The sequence below is a fragment of the Macaca nemestrina genome, chromosome 6 (genome assembly GCF_043159975.1).
Source record: "Macaca nemestrina isolate mMacNem1 chromosome 6, mMacNem.hap1, whole genome shotgun sequence".
Lineage (NCBI taxonomy): Eukaryota > Metazoa > Chordata > Mammalia > Primates > Cercopithecidae > Macaca > Macaca nemestrina.
Genome location: NC_092130.1, coordinates 26,625,045 through 26,647,120, shown reverse-complemented (window position 1 = coordinate 26,647,120; position 22,076 = coordinate 26,625,045). Strand labels below are relative to the sequence as shown.

The window sequence follows — 22,076 nt, the reverse complement described above, 5'->3', positions numbered from 1 at the left end:
TAAGCCTCATGGTAGCCACAAAGCAAAGATTTCTAATAGTTAAACAGAAAATAAAAGCACACTACTAGAGAAAATCTCTTAATCACAAAGAAAAACAGTAAGAAATCACAGAATAAAGAATCTGTTTTTTGAAAACTAGAAAACATGTAACAAAATGGCAGTAGTAAGCCCTGCCTGAATTACCTGAAACGTAATTACTTAAATCATCCAATTAAAAGACATAGAATGGCTGAATGAATAAAAATAAATAAGACCCAATTATATGCCACTCACAAGACAGTCACTTCACTGTCAGACTAAGAGAATACATAGTCTGAAAGAAAAAGGAGGGAACAAGATATTCCACATAAATTAAAACAAAAAAATGGGGCAGGAGTAGTCACATTTATATCAGAAAAAAATACATTTTCAGGAAAAAAATTGTAACAAAAAAGACAAAGAAAGCGATTATATAATGGTAAAGGAATCAAACACAGCAAGAGAATGTAATAATTATAAATATATATTCAACTAGCATCAGAGCACTTAAATATGTAAAGCAAATATTAATAGATGTAAACAGAACTATACTCTGCAATAAAATAATAGGAGAAACTTCAACACTTTCCACAATAGACAGATCATTCAGACAGAAGATAATCAAAGAAACACCAGACTAGATGTTTCTAGATGCACTCTAGACCAAATGGACCTAACATACATTTACAGAACTTTCCATTCAAGAGTTGTAGGATATACATTCTTTGCAACAGAACATAGATCAGTCTACAGCATATATCACATACAAAACAAGTATATCACATACATATATCACAATACAAAACAAGTATTAACAAATTTTTAAAAATCAATGTTATATTAAGTATCTTTTATAACCACAGTGCAATAAAACTAGCAATCAATAACAAGAGGAACTTTGGAAACCATACACAATTACAGAAATTAAACAACATGCTCCTGAACAACCAATCAATCAATGAGAAAATGTTTTAAAATTTTTTAAATTTCGTGAGACAAATGAAAATGAAAACATGACATATGAAAACCTATGAGATACAGCAAGAGGAAAGTTTATTGAAATAAACACCTATGTCAAAAAAATAGAAAGATATTAACAACCTAGCACTGAACTTCAAAGACTAAAAAAGCAGAACAAACTAAATCTCAAATTTACAGAAGGAAATAAATCATAAAGACCAGAACATAAATGAATAAAATAGAAGCTAAAAACAACACAAAAGCTCAAAAAGAGTTGCTTTTTGGAAAGACAAAGCTGACAAACCTTTAGCAAGACTAAGAAAAAAGAAATGACTCAAATAAATAAAATTATAAATGGAAAAGGAGACATTAAAATTGATACCACAGAAATATAAAGGATCATAAGAGACTATTATGATAACTATACACAACAAATTGTAAAACCTAGAAAAAAATAAGTTCTTAGACACGTGCAACCTATCAAAATTAAATTATGAAGGTATAGAAAATCTGAAAAGACCAATGACAAGCAATGAGATTGAATCAGTAATAAAAAGTCTCCCATCATTAAAAACCAAGGACTGATGGCTTCACTGCAAAATTCTACCAAATATTTAAAGAAGAACTAATTTAATTCTTCTCAAACTATTCCAAAAAAATTGAAAGGGAGGAAATTGTTCCAAACTCATTCTTTGAAGCCAGAATTACCCTAATCCCAAAACCAGACACAACAAAGAAGAAAACTACAGGCTAATATCCCTGATAAACATAGATGCAATAATCCTCCACAAAATAGTAGCAAACCAAATTCAACAGCACATTAAAAAGATCATGCACCATGATCAAGTAGGATTCAGCCCAGGGATGCAAGAATGGTTCATTATATTCAAATCAATAAACATGATACATCCCATTAATAGAATCAAGAATGCAAATTATATGATCATTTCAATATATACAGAAAAAGCATTTAATAAAATTCAGCACCCATTTATGATAAAAACCCTCAACAAATTAAGTATAGAAAGAAAATACCTCAACACAATAAAGGCCATATATGACAAACTCACAGCTAACATCATATTGAATAGGGAAAAGTTGAAAGCTTTTCTCCTAAGATATGGAACTAGATGAGGATGCCCACTGTCCCCACTTCTATTCAACATTGTACTGGAAGTCCTAGCCTGAGAAATCAGGCAAGAGAAAGAAGTGAAGAACATTCAAATTGAAAAAAAAGAAGTTAAATTTTCCCTGTTTGCAGATGACATGATATTCTATATAGAAAAACCTAGAAACTCTGCCAAAAAGCTAATAGAAATTCAACAAAGTTGCAGGGCATAAAATCAAACTACAAAATTAATAGCATTTTTATAGTCTAACAGAAAACTACATGAAAAAGAAATCAAGAAAGCAATTCCATTTACAATTGCTGCATAAAACACATCTAAGAGTAAATTTAACCTAGGAGATAAAATATCTCTATGGTAAAAACTATAAAACATTGATGAAAGAAATTTAAGAGGACACAAGTAAATGGAAAGATATCCATTATTCATAATTGAAAGAATTAATATTGTTAAAATATCCATACTACCCAAAGAATCTACAGATTCATGCAATCTCTATCATAATATCAATAACATTCTTCACAGAAATAGAAAAATAATCCTAAAATTTGTATGAAACAACAAAAGACCCTGAAGAGCCAAAGCAATCTTGAACAAAAAGAACAAAGCTAGAAGCATCACACTACCTGACTTCAAAATAGACTACAAAGCTATAGTAACCAAAACAGCATGGTACTGGCATTAAAACAGACACAACACACAGACTAATAGACCAAAATAGACAACCCAGAAATTAATCTACACATTTACAGCCAACTGATTTTCAACAAAGGTGTCAAAAATATGCTCTGGGAAAAGGATAATCTCTTCAATAAATGGTGCTGGGAAAATTGGATATCTACATGCAGAATTAAACTAGATCTCTATCTCTCACCATATACCAAAATCACCTCAAAATGAATTAAAGACACAAATATAAGATTCAAAACTATGAAAGTGCTAGATAAAAACATAGGTAAAACGTTTCATGGTAGTGGTCTGGGCAAAGATCTTTTTAAATAGAACCTCAAAATCCCAGACAACAAAAGCAAAAATAGACAAATGGATTGCATCTAACTAAAAAGCATAGCATAGCATAGTAAAAGAAGCAATCAACAGGGTGAAGAAACAAGCTACAGAATAGGGTAAAAATATTTGCAAACTATGTGTCTCACAAGAGGTTAATATTAAAAATATATAAGGACCCAACAAAAATGCAAATAAGTCAATTAAAAATGGACAAAAAACCTACATAGACTTTTCTCAAAAAATAAGTATACAGATGACCAACAGGTATATGAAAAAGTGTTCCACATCACTAACCATCAGGGAAATACAAATCAAAACCATAGTGAGATATCACCTCACCCTTGTTAGAAAGGCTACTATGAAGAAGACAAAAAATAACAAATGCTAGCAAGGGTGTGAGGAAGGGGAACCCTTATATGCTGTTAGTGGGAACATAAATAGTGCAGCCATTATGGACAGCATTATGGAAGTTCTTCAAAAATTTAAAAATAAAACTACCATATGATCCAACAATCTCACCATTGAGTAAATATACAAAGGAAATTAAATGAGTACATCAAAGAGATATCTGGCACTCTCTTGTTTATTGCAGCACTATTCACAGTAACCGAAATATGGAATCAACGTATGTGCCCATCGACAGATGAATCGATTTTTTAGAAAGTGGTATGTACTCAACGAAATAGTATTCAGCCATAAAAAAGAATGAAATCCTGTCATTTGCAACAACATTAATGGAGCTAGAATACATTATGTTAAGTGAAATAAGCCAAACACATAAAGACAAGTGCCACATGATCTCACTTATATGTGGAATGTAAAAAAAAAAGATCTCATAGCAGTACAGAGTAAAACAGTGGTTCCAGAGACTGGGGAAGTGAGAGGGAGGGGTGATGGGAGGAGATTTTTTTTGTTTGTTTTGTTTTGTTTGAGACGGAGTCTTGCTCTGTCGCCCAGGCTGGAGTGCAGTGGCCGGATCTCAGCTCACTGCAAGCTCCGCCTCCCGGGTTCACGCCATTCTCCTGCCTCAGCCTCCCGAGTAGCTGAGACTACAGGCGCCCGCCACCTCGCCCAGCTAGTTTTTTGTATTTTTTTTTTTTAGTAGAGACGGGGTTTCACCGTGTTAGCCAGGATGGTCTCGATCTCCTGACCTCGTGATCCGCCCGTCTCGGCCTCCCAAAGTGCTGGGATTACAGGCTTGAGCCACCACGCCCGGCCGGGAGGAGATTTGTGAACAGGTGCAAAGGCACAGTTAGATAGAAGGAATAAGTTCTTGTGTTCTATTGCACAGTAGGGTGACTACATTTAACAATAATGTATATTTCAAAATAGCTCAAAGATAATATTTTGAATGTACTCACCACAAAGAAATGATAAATGTTTGAGGTGATCTACATGCTAATTACTCTGAATTGATCATTATATAATGTATACATATAGCAAAACATCATCCTGCACCCCGTAAATATGTACAATTTTTGTGTGTCAGTTGAAAACAAAATAAAATTTAAAAAATAAAAGTACAGTTTAGAGGCCATTGTGTTCATCCAGATTTAGGAAAGCTGCTGCAGCTTCAAATGACCTCAACACTTGTGTCTGCCACCTACTAAGATGAAAAGAGCACTGGGATAGTTCTATGTGAAGATCGGTGTGATTTTTCAGACCTGTTGTGCACTGGTTCTGGGGCATTGGGGAAGTGATTTTGCCTCTTTGTATCTATCTTGCTTGACTGCTTAATGGAACTCGTATATCCTGGGCTACCTACCTATGGTTTTAAATCACACAATCTTATAAATGGAAAAGCGTAAGAGGAAGCAACTGGTCCCTATCCCTGTGTGAACCTTGACCCCTTCTCTTTCCTCCTTAGAGTTGCATCCCCAGCACTTGCGGTGCTGGGGAACCAAGAGTCACCACCAAGTATATCTCTGTAAATGGTTCACTACTTGAACACCTTCAGAAATGGAGAAATGCTCTCAGTCTCAGGATAGCCATCTCAATGTTGTACACCCTATCCATCAAAAATACCTTCCTCATATTTAAGTAGTAGTTGTTGTCCTGAAACTTCTATGAAGTTCTCCTAAATCAGGTCACATAGTACAAGCCTCATGCCAACTCTTCAGTGAACATGTCTCTTCAAGTCTCTTCGTCTGGTTAAATGTTCCCTGTTCCTGCAACTGTTCCTCATGCGACACAGCTTTGCTCCACTCTCCTGGTCTCATTCATTTCAACAAGTTTTCCTGTCTCTTATTTTCCCCTCCGTGTGAAACACCTAGGAGCATTCTTTTCCACATAGCAAGCAATGACATATATTTTTTGGATTTCTTGGAGTGAACACTGTCTGCCTAAGGTGAAAAGGGATCTCCAAGAAATCAAGGTAGAGTGAAGTGTCAAGGGACGTGGGAATAACATATATAAAGTCAACACAGATAAGCAGTGTGGAACAACAGAGCAAGCCAACAGGCCTGCGTACTGCTCTCCTGAGGCACAGTCGACTCTTGGCTTTCTTTGTAAAACTCATGGGTTGCATTGGTGATTTCTCTGATTGTTAAATATAGGGTTTCAATCAAACACTGTCACCTGTTGAAGACTCTGAGCTTGAGGCTGTGAGAGCACTTGTCAGAAAGGGCTTAAAGGTACAGGAGCTCCAGAATAACACTTCCTCGATAAATTGAACAAGATGGAAACAGAAATGAAATGCAAATAACTTTATCACTATAGGATTCATTATGATTTGATGCCCTAACTGCTTACCACATAAAATCACCACAAGTCACATGCAAATCAACTTATAATATCTTGGGAAGCCCTGGACTTGGAAGTATCCTATCAGATCAGAGAGAGAATAGTGGAACTCTTGGCTGGTGATGTTTCTCTTCATTGTTTGGGGGATAAGAGAGGAGAATAGCACTCTGAGAAGTTCAAAGATACATTTCTCACCTCATAATTGATTGTCATATTTGCCTTTTTTTATCTTTTTATTTCAGCCAAATTATCTTCCTTGGGTGAGTGGGGGAAAGAATTGTGTCTGCACCCCATGGTGACATTCCCCATAATGGCTGGAGTATGATTGTTCTGATTCTATTTCCAATGTATTCTTCCTTCCTTTCCTTCTAGTCCACTATTTTGGTGGCCTTTGCCAGCCAGGAGAGCAATAATAAGGCAGTCTGAAAACATGTCTGAGTCAATCAAATGTTTGCATCATGTGTATAAATCCATTTGCATTCATATGTGTATGCACAAACCATTTGGTGTGTATGCAATTGCTTATGCATATTTGTGATTTTTGTGGGCAAGTGTTGGCATATCTGTGTCTTTGTCATCATGTGTCTTGCTGTTATATATGTGTAAAAGTGAGTGAATACGTGCATGTGGGCTTTATCACCCTGAAGGACAGCAACCCCACAGGTCCATGTCCGTAATAAGGAACAAAATATGGAGTCTCTCTAACATTTTAATTCTCATCTTGCTGACAGATGAAAAGGGTGCAATAGGGCCTGACAGCTCTGCCACCAAGCCCCAGACTAGTGCTCAGTCCCTCCCCTCAGACCCTTCCACAGTTGATGTCCATGCTGCTGATGCCTCTTCCCTTTGGCCTACAGGTCCCTGTCTGGTCGCATCGTTGGCGGAGTCTGGTGGTTCTTCACCTTGATCATCATCTCCTCATACACAGCCAACCTGGCCGCCTTCCTGACCGTGGAGAGGATGGTGTCTCCCATTGAGAGTGCAGAGGACCTAGCGAAGCAGACAGAAATTGCCTACGGGACGCTGGAAGCAGGATCTACTAAGGAGTTCTTCAGGGTAGGGACATCCTTTGTCCCAAGGCATTTTCTCAAAAGGGAACCACAACTGTCATTAAAATGTCCTTCTCATTATATAGCCTGAGATAACAGGCAGCCAGAGCAAGTGCTTAACTGACTGTAAGTCAGGGAAACTGAGGACATTTCTAAGCTTTCTACCACCCCCCTGAGAAATCTACATTTCTACATTTGTAGAAGCTTCAAAGCTCCTGTATTGATTTAGATCCCTTGCCTGTATCAGTCTGTGCTAATTCTCTGAGGGCTGCAAAAAACATCAAATACAATTTCCTCTCTGTTCTCACAGAAACCTTATAGTCTAGTTAGTAATCAATTAGGAACAGCTTATGGACAACAGCTGGACCTGATGATCTTTGTGTCCCCTTCTATCTCGTAGAAGGAGCTCAGTGAATGTTTGTTGACTTGATGAATCAGAGGATAGTATATGGGAAAAAGAAAACTGGAAAAAGTGATCTATTAAATAGTTCCAGGAGAGAGAGAAAATGTGAAGTGGGAGTGGAGGTGGTGAGATGTGTTTTGGCAGGAGACAGTGAGCGGAGGCAAAGGAGCAGAGAGCTTGGGAGTACAACCTTCAAGGTCAGCAGATGGAGGCCCGGAACCTGGCTCCATCCCTTACTTGTTCTGTGCACTTAGCCTCTGTGATACCGTTTCCATTCATGCATATAATGAGGAGAATAATGTCTATATTAGAGCCTAACAAGACTAAAAGAGATAGGGAATCTAAAGTAAGAGGCAAAACAAGGAACAATCAATGGAGGTTCCCTATACCATTAGGACTTTAGGAAATGCAAACATCTGGGAGTCATTCTGAAGAATCGGTAGAGACTGAAGCCATACAGGGTAGACGTGTAAACATTTCTAGATATCACAAAACCAGGCCAGACCTGAGGAGGCTAAGTACATCCTAGATGAAAGGAACAACTTGAACAGATGCCCAGAAGCAGGAAAACCTGTGGTTTCCCTGGGCTTTAGGGATGTTTGTCCCAGGAGCTGAAGAAACAGTACATGGAACTACCATATATGGATCAAATAAGAATAATAAGAAACGTTTGCTACCGTCTACATATGAACCAAGTCCTGTGCTAAGCACACCCTACACGAATTATCTCATTTAATCCTCTCATTAAAGATGAGTTAGAGATTGTCTCTATTTTATAGATTAGAGTTAGGATATGTCCCCATTTTATAGATCAGAAAATTAAAAGTAATCTCCTAAGATCACACAGCTAATAGTAGCAGAAGGAGCAGAGACAGCAGGCTGCCATATTGCCTCAGCAAAAGAGAAGGGATCCTGTACAGCCACACCTAGTTATCTCACTACAACTTCATGGAGCAAACTCCAGGCCCGAATAAACCACTGTGGGAGGTGCTGCAGGTTCTTGACCATGGGCTTTGTATTCTGTATGATAGTCAGGAAAGGGAACAAAACCTTAACCATCACTGATCCTAAGCCCAAGGCTAAAATCATCAATTTTCAATGTGTCAGAGCAAGAAAGTGCCTTAGAGGTCACCTAGTCAGAGCCTGTCGTTTTAGAGAGAGGCATTACTGGCTTAAGCTCACCCAGCCAGTAAATAAAAAAGCCACTTACAATCTCATTACACTTTCCTGACATTTTTAGCCTGCAACAAAAGTGTGAAGAAGGTGCCTGTTTCTACTTGTCCATAAAGCCTGTCCTATGTCCCAACCCCTGCTGATGCAGTTAGGGAACCATCTAATTCACTTAACAATGCTCTCAGCCTTATAGTATAGACAACATGCACCAGTCCTCAAAGTACTTTTGCATCTATGGTTTCATTTATGTTTCACCTGCGACCTCAGGCAGAAGAGGTACTTGTGGCAGCCACTTTGTGGATAAGAAATTAAAACTTGGGAAATTCTTTTGATGCAGGTGTCAGGGGTGGGTACCAAATCTGAGTTTTCTTGTTCCAACCGAAGTATTCTTGTCACTGAACCACATGGTCTTAATGTGGTGGTGTCATTAAACTGACAAACATTTTTAAAAAGATCACTCAGGATGACAGCTGGGCTTGTGGACACATCTAGTCTAACTGTACCATTTTATAGTTGGGAAAACTGAGGCCCAGAGAAGAAAACGGTCATGCTTACCTAGTGAGAGGCACGGCTGGGATTTAAAATTTCAAACGTCTTTGTTAATCACTATGTCAATTGACATATTACTGCCTCTTGTCCACAGCACAAAGTTAAGAACCTGGAACCAGGGCAGTGCATATTCTACAAGTCCTGTGCCCAGGCCTACTACATTGGTGGCAAATTGGTTGTAGCCCATGTACTTACTTTGACAGGTCAGTAGTGGTTGCCTAGAGTTTCTGAGGTTACATCTGGGCTTGATATGAACGGATTCTTTGATTGATATCGATGTCTGTCATGTATAGAGGAAGGGAAACTGGTACCAAGCAAGCCAAGTATGAAGCATTCCTACCCTAAAGTAAAACCTGAAAAAAAAAAGCATAATTATTAGAAGTTATTGCACTACTTATAGAATGCCTTCTTGTGGCAGGCACTGGGTTATGCATTTTACCTGTGTTCTCATATAATCTCCATGGCAACACTGTGAAGTGCACAGTATTATTACCATTTTCAGAAGAGGAACACTGAGGCTCAGAAAGGCTATGCTACTTGCCCAATGTCTTTCATCTAATAAGATATAAAACCTAAAATGAGGGAGGCGGCTGGTTGCAGTGGAAAGGCACAATGTGTGCAATCAGGAGACCAAGGACTCCTGGCTCTGCCACTAACAAACTGCATGACATTGGACAGTTTATTGCCACATCATGGGCCTCAGTTTCCTTACTTGTAAAAGGAGAGTGCTGCCAAGATATGTCCCATGCATAATAAGCCTTTCTATCTCTGTGACTCTGACCTTGGATAATTATCCCACCAAGAGTTTGGTGGGTGGGGAGATAAGGTCACCTACCACCCCCACAAGGCAGAAGGAGGGAATACTGAGACAAGAATTCTTCTATTCCAGTCTCTGAAAAAGCTGGCTTCTTGTCCCCGTGGCAGCCCAGAGCTTCTTGGCAGCTCCAGCCCAGAGATGCTTAATCCTCCACTGACAGTTTAATTAAGATGTATGAAGGGCCATGGGAGCTGCAGATGATAGGAGAGATCCAAGAACAAATGCCCTGAGTACGCTTCCAATCTTCCCTGCCATTCATGCTACCTTCACATTCCTGGAGATTAGATTTTCCTGATAGTTCATCCCGAGTGTCTATGTGCACAGCCTTAACATTTGGGGCACTGGGGTGAGGCTGAGAGGACATATTAATTTTCTGCATACTGTTGCCCAGAAGGCTCCTCAGCCCTGCCTGTCAACAGCCCAGTTCCCTGCTGTGTCCATCCTGTCAGGTCAAATTGCATCTTGCAATTGCCCTGCTGTGTGTTTTGTTGATTTGTGCCTAGAAGATTATCTGCAAATCTGGTCACAGCTGAATTTATACATTTTCCTGCTTCCTGTGAGAGAATACTAAATACATTGGCAGACCTTATGATTAGTTCTGGGTAATCCCTCCCCTAACCTTGGAATCCTCCCTCTCTTTTCTCCCTTCTTTCTTCTTCTTTCTCACATTGACATTGTTGCTTGAATGATGTATCTTCAGGTAAAAAATAGGATACTTCAAGCTAGCCAGGGACTTAAAGATTACAATGCCCAAACTCCCCCTATGGAATGGATGGGGACACTAAGGCCCAAAGAGAAGGGATTCTCTGTAAACAAAACCATGAGTGAGAAGTAGAACTAAGACTGATATCCAGGGCTCCTCACAGCCAGTCCAGTGTCCTTTCCAAATTGTAAACCAGACTGTAAAACGAGTAATATAGTTTATCTAATTATAGGCTATTAAAACTGAAGTTTTAATAGTAACTATTTCCATGACTTTTCCCTGGAGACCTGTGATTTTCCTGGGCCCCGAATATCTTTATTGATCAGCTGGCTCAAATGACAATTGTAGATCAGTATCTTAACAACACTTGCCGTGCACTAATATCAAGGAAATAAACCTGATACTTGTATACAGAAAAAAGTGATACGCTGCATGTATAATGATAATTTTATATTAAATAAATATGAAATCTATGTATTAACCACTGAATTATATAGAATATGTGACTCTAGCAACAGCTGTTTTTAAAAAGTAGTCCCTTACATGTATTTAACACTTGTCCATTTAGGAAACATTTGTAATAGCCAGACTTTAGTATCCCTAAAATACATCTACCCTTTGGGAAAAGGTCACCATTTAGAAATAGTATGCTAAATGAGAAGTCTGATCGTGGTCCTGGATCATGGGCCCTGACTAGGGGCCTACCATGTGCAAGGTACTCAATTAGACTCTGTGAAGGACCCACAGGAAGGAAGACATTCTCTCAAGTAGCTTCCACATGCTTGAGACTACATACAAGAAGAGACGACTTGCAATCCTAGCAGTCTAGCCTGGCCATCCAGTGAGTGCCCCATGCAGTGTGTCCCATAGGAGTATCAATCCTCACAATACTGTTTCTCAAAGTGAGGGTCATACAGGCCACACAGATCAGAATCACCTGGTGGGGACAATTCCTGAAAAAGATGTATCTAGGTTCCACTTCAGACTTGCTGACTCAGAATCTCTAGATTTAGAGCTAGGGAATCTGCATTTTAACGATCAATGTACATGATAATGGTGCCTACTGGAGTCTAAAAACCATTGCCTTTGGGACTGAGGTGGACTCCAAATATATAGGATTTATTCTGTTCTATGAAACAAGGATTTGATTAGACAGAACCAGCATCTCAAGTGGAATAAATAGTCCAAGCAAAGTCCCAAAGGGGAGAAGGCCCAAGGTGAGTTTAGGGGGAAATAAGGAAGGCAGTTGGGCCATATTTGGAAGATTTTAAAATGTAAGCAGATGACAATATTTGGTCCCAAGTTATCAGCTTTATTAGACAACAATATATTTGATTGGTGCAAAAGTAATTGAGGTTTTTTACCACTAAAAGTAATGGCAAAAAACCTCAATTACTTTTGCATCAACCTAATACATTCTGAGGACAGGTCTTGCAATATAGGATGACTAGAACTTGGCTACCCATGATCCAGAAATTCTGCAGTGTTTTCTTCCAATAATGAAATCAGATTCCACTGATATTCAGCTTTCTATTTCTTCTGGTTAGTATAAATATGGCCTTATTGAACAATAGATACGTCCTTTAATGTATTTAAAAGTCAGGCAGGGCCCCAGTTTCTTAATTCTCCCCTTGTTTAGGAGGAATATAATTACTCAGAAGTAATTAAAAGATTCTGAGCTATTCTGTTCATTCTGAATTTGCAAGATATTTGTACTTTGGAACCTACTGGTACTAATTAGAGCCTCTTATTTTGCAATCACTCATAATTTGTTTCTTCCTGAGCTAATCTCGCTCATGAATGTGTGATCAAGCTACACTCAGCTCTTCATTAATGCGTGCGCCGACCCCAATTCCAAGCTCACTTAATTCCAGCTTTGTTTCTTTCCCTGCCAGAGGTCTAAAATTGCCGTGTTTGAGAAGATGTGGACATACATGAAGTCAGCAGAGCCATCAGTTTTTGTGCGGACCACAGAGGAAGGGATGATTCGAGTGAGGAAATCCAAAGGCAAATATGCCTACCTCCTGGAGTCCACCATGAATGAGTACATTGAGCAGCGGAAACCCTGTGACACCATGAAGGTGGGAGGTAACTTGGATTCCAAAGGCTATGGCATTGCGACACCCAAGGGGTCTGCCCTGAGGTAAGTAGCCAAGATTTGCTTCCTTGGTACTCCCTCTCCCCTCCCTATCTCAGGAATGAAGCTTCTGTGTCTGCTACAAGGCTCCAATGCCACAATGCAAGCTGTCGAGGGGGCTCTTCTTCAACACCTATGGGCCTGAAAGATTCCAGCCACCCAAGATCTTCAGCCCTGAGGTTGGAAATTGACCTGGGGGCCTCAGCTTGCTGTGACTGTCACTGCCCATGTGTTCTTCCCCTACACCTCACCTTCCTCCTCCAAGTGTGTGAAACATCAATGAACCTTGTGCTTTTGTCGTGTGATCTGTAACACCCCAACCTTTACCAGACACCCCTGCATCCAACAACGCCATGAACAGAGTTCTCCAGCAACCTGAATTCTTTGACAGAAGGTGGTTTATAATGTTTGTCTCAAAAGAAACATAAACACATTGTCCAAATGAAAAATCAAATCTTTCGAGTCCTGAGACTCTGGCTGTGGAAATCGAAATAGTATCTAATGAATAGCACCAAATTAATTGTAGCACCTATTCTTACCTAGAGACTGATTTATTTAGCAAGATGTAGACAGTTTGATAAAGAAGCACATTCAACTTTACTTTCACGTAAAGAAATCCTGATATGCATTTTCAACAGTTGAAGAAGAGTCCTGTAGACATGGAGTCAGAATACCTAGATTTAATTCTGACTGTCTTACAAAAGGTGAAACATAGCATCTCCAAGCCCTCAGTTTCCTTATCTGTAGAGGGAGAATAATTGTTCCAGCCCTTCCTAGGTCTGAGGTGGTTTGAGTTCAAGTGGTATAATTTATGCTGAAGGTCACTGAAAACAGTACACTGTGAAGTCACCTATGAGACATTATGTCAATTACAGAAGAATTCAATCATTTGGGGGAAGTGTTGCATTTCAGGAAGGGTAAGAAGGATTAATAAAGTTTGAAAAATGATGGAGAGGGATTCCTAACCCATCTGGATATGATACCCTGGTCCACCTCTGCCTCCACTTTATTCATTTATCTTAATAATACTAAGCCCCAACATTGTTCTGGGGACTGGGCTAGTAGCTGGAGCTACAGTTTTGAACAAAAAGACATAGTGCCTGTCCCCATGCAACTACATTCTTGCAGGAGAGACGGACATTAAAGAAATGATTAATGTTTAATGACAATTCTGATAGATACTAGGACAGTCTATGAATGGGGACCTAGAGGACATCTACTTCCTGCAATGTAGCAGAACGAAATTCTCACTATGAAACAACCAGATATGCTGGATAAGATATAACAAATAGCCTTTTAAATGCAAGTTAAGAAATCCCAAGGACCAAAAAGAAAAAAACAAATCAAAACCAGAACTAAAAGCATAAGCTTATTATTCTGGGACCACCCTAAGCAGAGCAAAGGTATAAATCACGTGACAATCTACATGCGCAACAATTGACAGTACAACTAAAGACATAAAAGTAATCGAAAACATTTTAAGAGAAAAATACACTATCATCAAAGACCAGATATATTCAAAAAAGTCTGAATTAGAACCTATAGAAATAAAAAATTCATTCATTTATATAAAATCTCAGTGGAGGGGTTGAACAGCAAATTAGATAAAGTTAAAGAAAGAATTATCCACTCGGGGGTGGGGGGAAATCAAAGAAAATTCCCCGGAATAACACACAGAAAGATGAAAAGAAAATGTAACAAAGAGTTTAAGAGACATGAAAAAGAAAAAAAAATTGAATCTGCTGTGAGTTCCAGACAGAGACAAAAGAGAATGAAGTGGAGGCAATGTTTTAAAGAAATTTTCTGGAATTTATGGAAAGCGTAAATCCTCGGATTTGAAAATCAGTCTTAAGCATAATAAATAGATAAAAATCAGCAGCTGATTCAATTGAAAGTGCAGAACCATAAAGACAAAGAGATATCAAAGACATCCAGATTTAATAAGGTTCAATTTGGTCTGCAGGATGAGTGGGGCATGGCTGGGAAGACAGGTCCAAGGATGTTTTTTTCAAGCTGAAGTTTGACAGATTAATAGGAGTCAACTAAGTGAAGGGAGGAGAAGGGAAGAAAAGAGTAGCTGAGGCAGAAGAAACAGCATGTGCAAAGATTCTAAGGCAAGAAATCATTGCACAGTCAATTAACCAAAAGCCACTAAGTGTTCTTAGAACACAGGTAGTAATACAGAGGAGAAATGTTTAAGCTGAGATTGGAGGATGAAGTGGGGAAGAATTTTATAAAGAACTTTTGTCCTTATTCGAAGAGCAATGAAAATACTTTGAAGACCTTTAAGTAATTATCTGAAAATTGAGGGAATAAAGATACCTGGAGAAGTGTAGACATAATTGAATATGAACTAATGAAGATAAATGGTCTGGTATTTATCAGTCATGTGTTATTGCCTGGTAGAATCTAAAACACTCTTTACAAGTTTGAGCAAAGTTCAAAGGGGATTCAGATGATATTGTTTGGCAAGGAAGAGGCTTTTATCTCAGAAAGTTATTGATCATCAACCTAGAAAGACTCAAAGTAGAGAATGAGTTTTTATAGTTCCAGGAACATCAGTGATACCGCAATATTACAATGCACTGAAGGTTTCATGAGTCAAGGACATCCACATAAATACATGGATGTGAAGTTAAGAAAACAAAGCACAGACACATAACATAATTTGTCCAATCAATAGAGCACCTCTGCCATCCCATCCCACACACGGTTTCCTGGAACAAGGTAAGGTAACAACAACTCGGGAAATACTATATATTTCCTGCTACTGGAAATACTGGAGTGACATGAACCTAAAACTCAGGCCATATGGCACTCAAATGGCTTTCCACTATAATAAAAATCATCACTGAGTCAGTGCATATTAAGTGCCACTCACTGTGGTACTTGCATTACCTCTTATAACCCTTGCAACATGCCTATAAAGTACCATTATTTCCATTTTACAGATGAGGAAACAGAGTAAGAGTTAAGTTGCCTAATCAGGTTGACACAGCTAATAAGGCAGAAGCCAGATTTAAAGCCCTGGCAGTCTGACTTCAGAGCCTACGGCTATAACTCACTCTAATGTTGCACTGGGCTTTATGAATGACAGCACCATTTAAGGCAGGGGACTGGACTTGGGCCAGGTTCTTTGCACCTACTCACATGGACCAAATAACCACCAACTTGGGAATTAAAACCAGATCTTTGAAGTCCAGAGCAGCCACTCACCACTCTGAAGGCAAAAAGTGATAATGGACACTGGCTTTAACACACCCAGCACCATTCCTTTGAGGAGTAACCCTGCTTTTATGGATTTGCTTGCTGAAAGACAGTTTCTGGAACAAATGATGAAAATAATTCTGCTTCATAATAAAGAAAAAACTAATTCTTTTGCATAAATCTCTGTAAAACATGTAACAAGCCATTTATTGATTTCCAAAAAAGACAGCAAGAGAAGAGAAGAGAGAAATAAAAAAACAACATGTTTCAAATGCAGATCACTGATGACTGAACTGCAAGTCAAGAACACCCAACTGATGGTCATATGCTCCTGTCTTCCCACAGTGCTCCTTTCTCTCCAGTGCAAACTTGATGGTAGTCATGGGGCCATCATAATTCCAGATTCAAAAACAGAAGAGTAACACTCATCCTAAGAGGACCTCAAGTGTCTGACCTGGGAAAGTTCCTCTACCCTTAATGGGATTCTGCTTCTCATCTGTGCATTAAAAGGGAACACTGCTAGCAACCAATAATGTAGAGGTTCCACAAAACACACCATTGAAGAATGGTTGCAGAAAATATGAGTAACCGTGCCTCCCCACAGCCCACCCCCCACACGCATACTCCAGCCAGGTTTCCATTATAACTCTTTTCCACACCCCATATGATGCCATTTGACCCAAGACATGGTCAAACTCCAAAGAGTTATAGCAGACCAAATACCACAAACACATGTGCCTGCTCCAGCAATCCTAGATCCACTGACTTGATCCCAGGAAACCATTCTGCATGACAGAGGTGGGCAGTAAGGAGAAGAGTAAAGACATTTGTGCTTCCTTTGGACCCATTGAAGAGGGGCTGATGTATGCTTAAAGATAACCTGGCAGAAGAAATCCAATTTCGTTCAAATGATTTTGAATCATAAAAAAATACTTTTTTAAAAGACTGTTTAACTACTCATAAGGCTGCAAACTCTTTGGAAGTGTTTACACTACAAAAAGGTGCTTGAGTTTGTTCCAGGTATTATTATAAACTTCTCTTCAGCCCAATCAAAGGTAGGGTTTTTGCAGCTTTCACAGGAAGATGTCCTCCAGGCTTACTGCCTGTACTTGTATCAAGAGAGGACCTTCCTGGCCATTCTCCTCCACTACTTTCTCTCCATAAAGCCAGACTTCGCTGTGCCTGTGGCGTGTTCAACCTCTTACAGCCTGCCTAGAACAAGCTCCAGATTTCTCCAAGACGGATTACCCAGTTATGCTTCAGAAGATCAGAGAACTGACACCTAAGGCCCAAATGTTCCTCCAAAACTTGCCAAGTCTACTTGGCAGAAGCCAGGCCATGGTCCCCACAGAGTGTTAAAAAGCCATGTTAGTGACAGAATGGTTTTTGGTTGTTGTTGTTTGTTTCTTCTGCTCTGGAAACAAATAACTCTGATGAAGTGAGGTGGTTCAATGCTTGATTTTCCATTTGGACAGGTGGCGTTTCTTTGAAACAGATGCTGTTTGTTGGCTGTCACTGCATGTTTGGGGGTGGGAGGGGGGCTGTTATGTTTCACGAGCCCTCGGGTTGTGGATAAAGACCTATGCAGCCAATGCCAGTCACTAGGGAAAGGCAACTGGTAAATCTACTAATTATGATCTATTGGCCCTTTTGGTGCCAACTTAATGTATCTTGCTAGCCTAAACTGAAATGTCTTTTCTTTATTATGATGAACACTTCCTTCTATGTGTTCAAACTTCCTAAGTAAGGGGGCATAGCCCATGTTTTATAAGCCCAAGAAAGAATCGATACCAGATTGGCCTCAGTTGAAATGTCACCTAATGATTCTCTTTCACAAACTATCTACCAGGAGCTTAACAGATTTGCTAAGAGTTAGACCCTAATCAGGACATTGGTCAAAGTCTGGTCTTTAACTGTGACCGTGGTTCATGGAGTCTTCTTTGGTCTCTGTGATCATGACATGTTTGTCTTCTGTCATGTGTCTTGTTTATGCCAGATGTATGGGCCAAGGGGGCAGGAGTGCAGTACAACTTCACCCTGCAGCTTACTGGGTAATGGACACCCAGGAAGGTCTGAGACCCACTCCCTGTGCTTTCCATTTAGCGTCACCGATTGGTTTCCAAATACTTTCTCACACAAAGCACTGTGCATAATGCTGCAGGGAATGGTGGTGAGAGACGCAATCCGCAATCCCAGTACTTAAATAATGCATCATCAAGTACGGCTCATGAGCAGCATTATGTAGATACCTATTATCCTACCAATGCCATAAGAGAGTCAGAAACACTCAAAAAAAAGGAGTGTCCAGAGCTCAAAAAAAACACTCAAAAAGAATTGCAGATTCTTCCACCACTAGAAGAATTGTGGAAGAATGGTGGAAGAATTGTGATAGATGGGAAGTGGGGAGAGGATTCTTCATATTAGGGGCTGAAGGAGAAAAGACAGCAAATGTAGAAATGGAAAAAAAAAACACACACACACACATGGGGCTTGTTTGCAGGAACGACAAGGGGTCCACTTTAACCAGAGAATTCATTAATAGGTAGGAGTGATTGGCTGTGGTCATATTGTGAAGAATCTCAAATGTATCTGCATGTTTCACTATGTCCATAGGAGCCACTGAAGGTCATTGACAGGGAGGAACATGATCAGACAGGCTCCTGGAGATTACCCTGGCAGTGGTTTGCAATGTGCATCAGAGAGAGGAGGATCACAGGCAAGGAAGTCATTTAGAAAGCTGTTGTGGTCATCTTGGTAGGAGGTAATGAATGTGGTCATGAGTTACGATGGGATGCAGACACGTGGGAGAAGTGGTGGACTCTTTGTTCATCACTAGTCATATCCTTCACTTTAAAGCTGGGAAGTTTGGAAAAGAAGTCTGTTATGTAAGCTTTCTGGGACTTTTGTGCTCCTGCCTAAGGCTTGACTGGGTACAAACTGATTTTGGCAAGGACAGAAAACGGGAAGATATGGGATTTACCTCCCAAACAGAATTGCTGCTGCCACCTCAGTTTTACCTCTGAAATGCCTACCTGGTTAAGAAAGGCATCCCTGGAAGGGACACAAGCTTTCCAGCACACCAGCAAGAATGATGAAGGACATTGACCACCTTTAGTTCCTCCCTGCTGCATTGACTATATCTGGCCTTTATCAATTTTTTAGTATGACATGAGCCCAGAATTGTTCATCACCATTGTAGCCTCACTGGCATTCCCATTGAGTATATTTTTTATCTCTTCACGTAACCCTGTGCTGGAAAATAATCTAGCAAGAGTTGCTTGTGCATATTGGCATCTGGCTAAAGAAAAGAGGGTGGTTAAGGCTGTGAGTCAGGAAGAGGTATCACCAAGGTTTTGTAGGGAAGGCTCTCACTTTCAGGCACTGAGGGTTTCCTCCTAGTTGCTCATCCCCGACACTGGCATGATAAAACATTCTTGTATCTTCCATGAGGTCCAGTAGGCCTTCCCTGAGAACCTTTTTTTTTTTTTTTTTGGCCTAATGCTAACCTGAGTGTTACAGAAAGCCATAGAGAGTTCTCTTCTTTTAGAGAATCACATTGACCCAGAAAATAATTAGGAAACAAATAAGCAAGTGCCTTTTTGTGTGGCATTGAGTCAATTGCTCTAAAGAGTCCTTCCCAACTTCAGTGTGTATCAAAATGACTCAGGGGAGCTGGTTTAAAATGCCCCTTCCTAGACTCCAATCCTTGAGACTTCTGATTTTGCAGATCCAGGAATATGCAATTTGAACAAGTCCCCTAGGTGCCTCTGTTCTAAGTAAACAGCAGTCCACTCTGGGAACGAGGGCTAGAAGAGGTCAGGGAGGCGACGCGCATGGAGTCTGAGGAGGCAGAACATGAGAAGGAGGCTCTGAAGGAGCAGGGGGATGGATATGATGGGGGGTGACCAGGAATCCTCCTGGAATGGTTCACAACCACAATTCCTGGAGTCAGATCACCTCCAGTCAAGAGTTTGACCTCACTGGGTAAGTCACTAGAACTTCATAAGCCTCTGTCTTCTTATCTGAAAAACTGGAATAATAATTTTGTGCAGTTGCTTTGACGATCTGATGAAATAGCATGAAGTGCCTGTTACAGAAGATACTTACTAGTGTTCATTTTCTACCACTCTCCTCCTCCGATTAGACCTACTAAAAAGACACTTTTGAGCCAAAGAACTTGTTTTTTTCTTTTTTGTAAAACCAACTGTGTTCATCAGAAATGCACATGAGCCCCACCCTCATCCCCCTCACATACACTGGCTGCATTAGAAATAAAATGTCTCTGAGAACAATTTGTGGTCCTCCCCCACAGAGAACATGCTAAAAAATAAAACCCTAATATTTCTTTTTCTCCCTCCCTCCCACCCTCACAAGTAACAGCCTGTCTTCCCGTAGTATAATACTGGTGCAGAGCTTGCTGTTGATAAATACAGTATGTCCCAGGGAAATGACAGTCCCTTTCAATTGGTCCTTACCTCCTGATGGGTAGCCAGGGATGCTTGTTGTCATGGTAACCCCATGAACTCTGTGACCCAGGTCGGGCCTGATCAGAGACAAAGCCCTCTGAGTGGAGAGGCTGGATTTACTTGCGTCCTCAGAAGAGCTGGAGAGAAAGGAAGAAAGAGAGGAAATTGGGGGATAAAAGGGGAGATAGAAAAAAAATGGGAGGGAGGTTGGGAGTGAGGGAGGTTGGAAGGGAGAGACAAAGGAAGGAGGGAGGCAGAGAGAAAGAGAGAGAGAGAGAGTGTGTGTGTGTGTGTGTATGTGTGTGTGTTTCAATAGAGACTGGAGGTTTGCAAAGGAGAGCTGCATCAATTCAGAAGCCTTCTCAGGTCAAGATGCATTACACCACACGTGTAATGCACGTGGGATGCATTACGGAGAGTACGGAGAAAGCTTCCTGAGACTGGTGCAGTAGTCTGGTGCAAAAGTCCAGACAAAGGAGTGGCAAGCGCTTTATTTAGCATTTTAGGGATGGTGATAAGACTTGTTGTTAACATTATTGAGCACTGACTCATCTCAGGCACTCCTAAGAAGTGATGTGCATTATCTTATTTAATCCTAACAACACCATGGAGGTAATATTGTTTTCATCTTCATCACATAATTCAACCTGATTCCAGACCTCTTCTCACTCATTAAGCAAGAATGCCCTCTCAAAGATGTAAGGAGGTAAATTATGAGGAAGGGATGATTATTTAGATAATAAAGATTATTTAATCCCCACCCCCCATCACACACACACACACACGCACGCACACACACACATGCACGCACACACACACACACAAATAGCATTGATCCTATCCAACTAATATACAAATAAGAAAACAGATTTCATAAGGGAAATGGCTTGCTTTCTGCTCTATTTGAATTCCCTAGGGAATCCTTGCTTGACTCTGCACCATTTGTATTTGTTGGGGACAAGGAACCTCTCCAGGGTCAGAGTCATACCACAGGTGGATGTCTTACCCTATACCTACATAAAAATGCAAAACTGTACATCTGATGCATATTAAGGTTCCCCTGCTTGCCCATGACACATTGAAGCAAAAACATTCCTAAAGATTTTTATGCTCCTGAAAATTCTATATATTTTTTGTTTCTTTCAGCAATGAAAAACAGGTCATTTTAAACCAACTGTGCCATAAGTTTAGAGGGTGGGGTAGGGGAGCCTTACATCCATTTTATGCCAATGATATGCTGGGCAATGCATTCAGTGTCCTGTGATGGTCGTACATTAATCCTTCCTTCACCTTTTGATTTAGATATTATCATTTCCCTTTCACAGTTTAGAAAACTAAGATTCAGAGGGTAATGCTTTACCCAGGTTCTCAAAGTGATTTGTGGAACAGAGCTTAGGTACAAACCCTGATTCTGAAACCCTCATTCTTTCCACAACCCACTTCTGTGCTAATCGAGACACCCATCACTGCCTTAAAAGGTGGCATCCTCAAAATGTCCAGGGAAAACATCAGGGGACATGAGATGTCAGGTAGCCTCCACAAACTAAGCACTCTGTCTTGAAGCACTAGGCTAGGTTGCAGATCCACGCTGCTAATTTATTTTGGAGGATCCTGGTGAAATCACAAAGACAAATGGGCACTAACTCTTGTTAGAGCTATTTATTTATTTATTTATTTATTTATTTATTTATTTATTTATTTTTGAGATGGGGTTTCA

At 39.9% G+C, this 22,076-nt stretch overlaps 1 protein-coding gene and 1 long non-coding RNA gene across 6 annotated transcripts in view; one reads left to right on the top strand and one right to left on the bottom strand.

Moving 5' to 3' along the window:
* Positions 1–22,076, top strand: part of LOC105482410 (glutamate ionotropic receptor AMPA type subunit 1) — a 322,484-nt gene that overhangs the window by 265,975 nt on the left and 34,433 nt on the right. For all 5 annotated transcript variants that reach the window (XM_071098181.1, XM_071098179.1, XM_071098178.1 and 2 more), the window contains 2 exons: positions 6,713–6,911; positions 12,445–12,692. In XM_071098181.1, coding sequence (XP_070954282.1) covers positions 6,713–6,911; positions 12,445–12,692 — 447 coding nt within the window. The remainder of the gene's footprint in view (positions 1–6,712; positions 6,912–12,444; positions 12,693–22,076) is intronic.
* LOC105482409 (uncharacterized) overlaps positions 9,243–22,076 on the bottom strand; it is a 42,074-nt gene continuing 29,240 nt past the window's right edge. Inside the window, exon 3 of the long non-coding RNA XR_011624561.1 lies at positions 9,243–9,382. This is a non-coding gene — a long non-coding RNA (uncharacterized lncRNA). The remainder of the gene's footprint in view (positions 9,383–22,076) is intronic.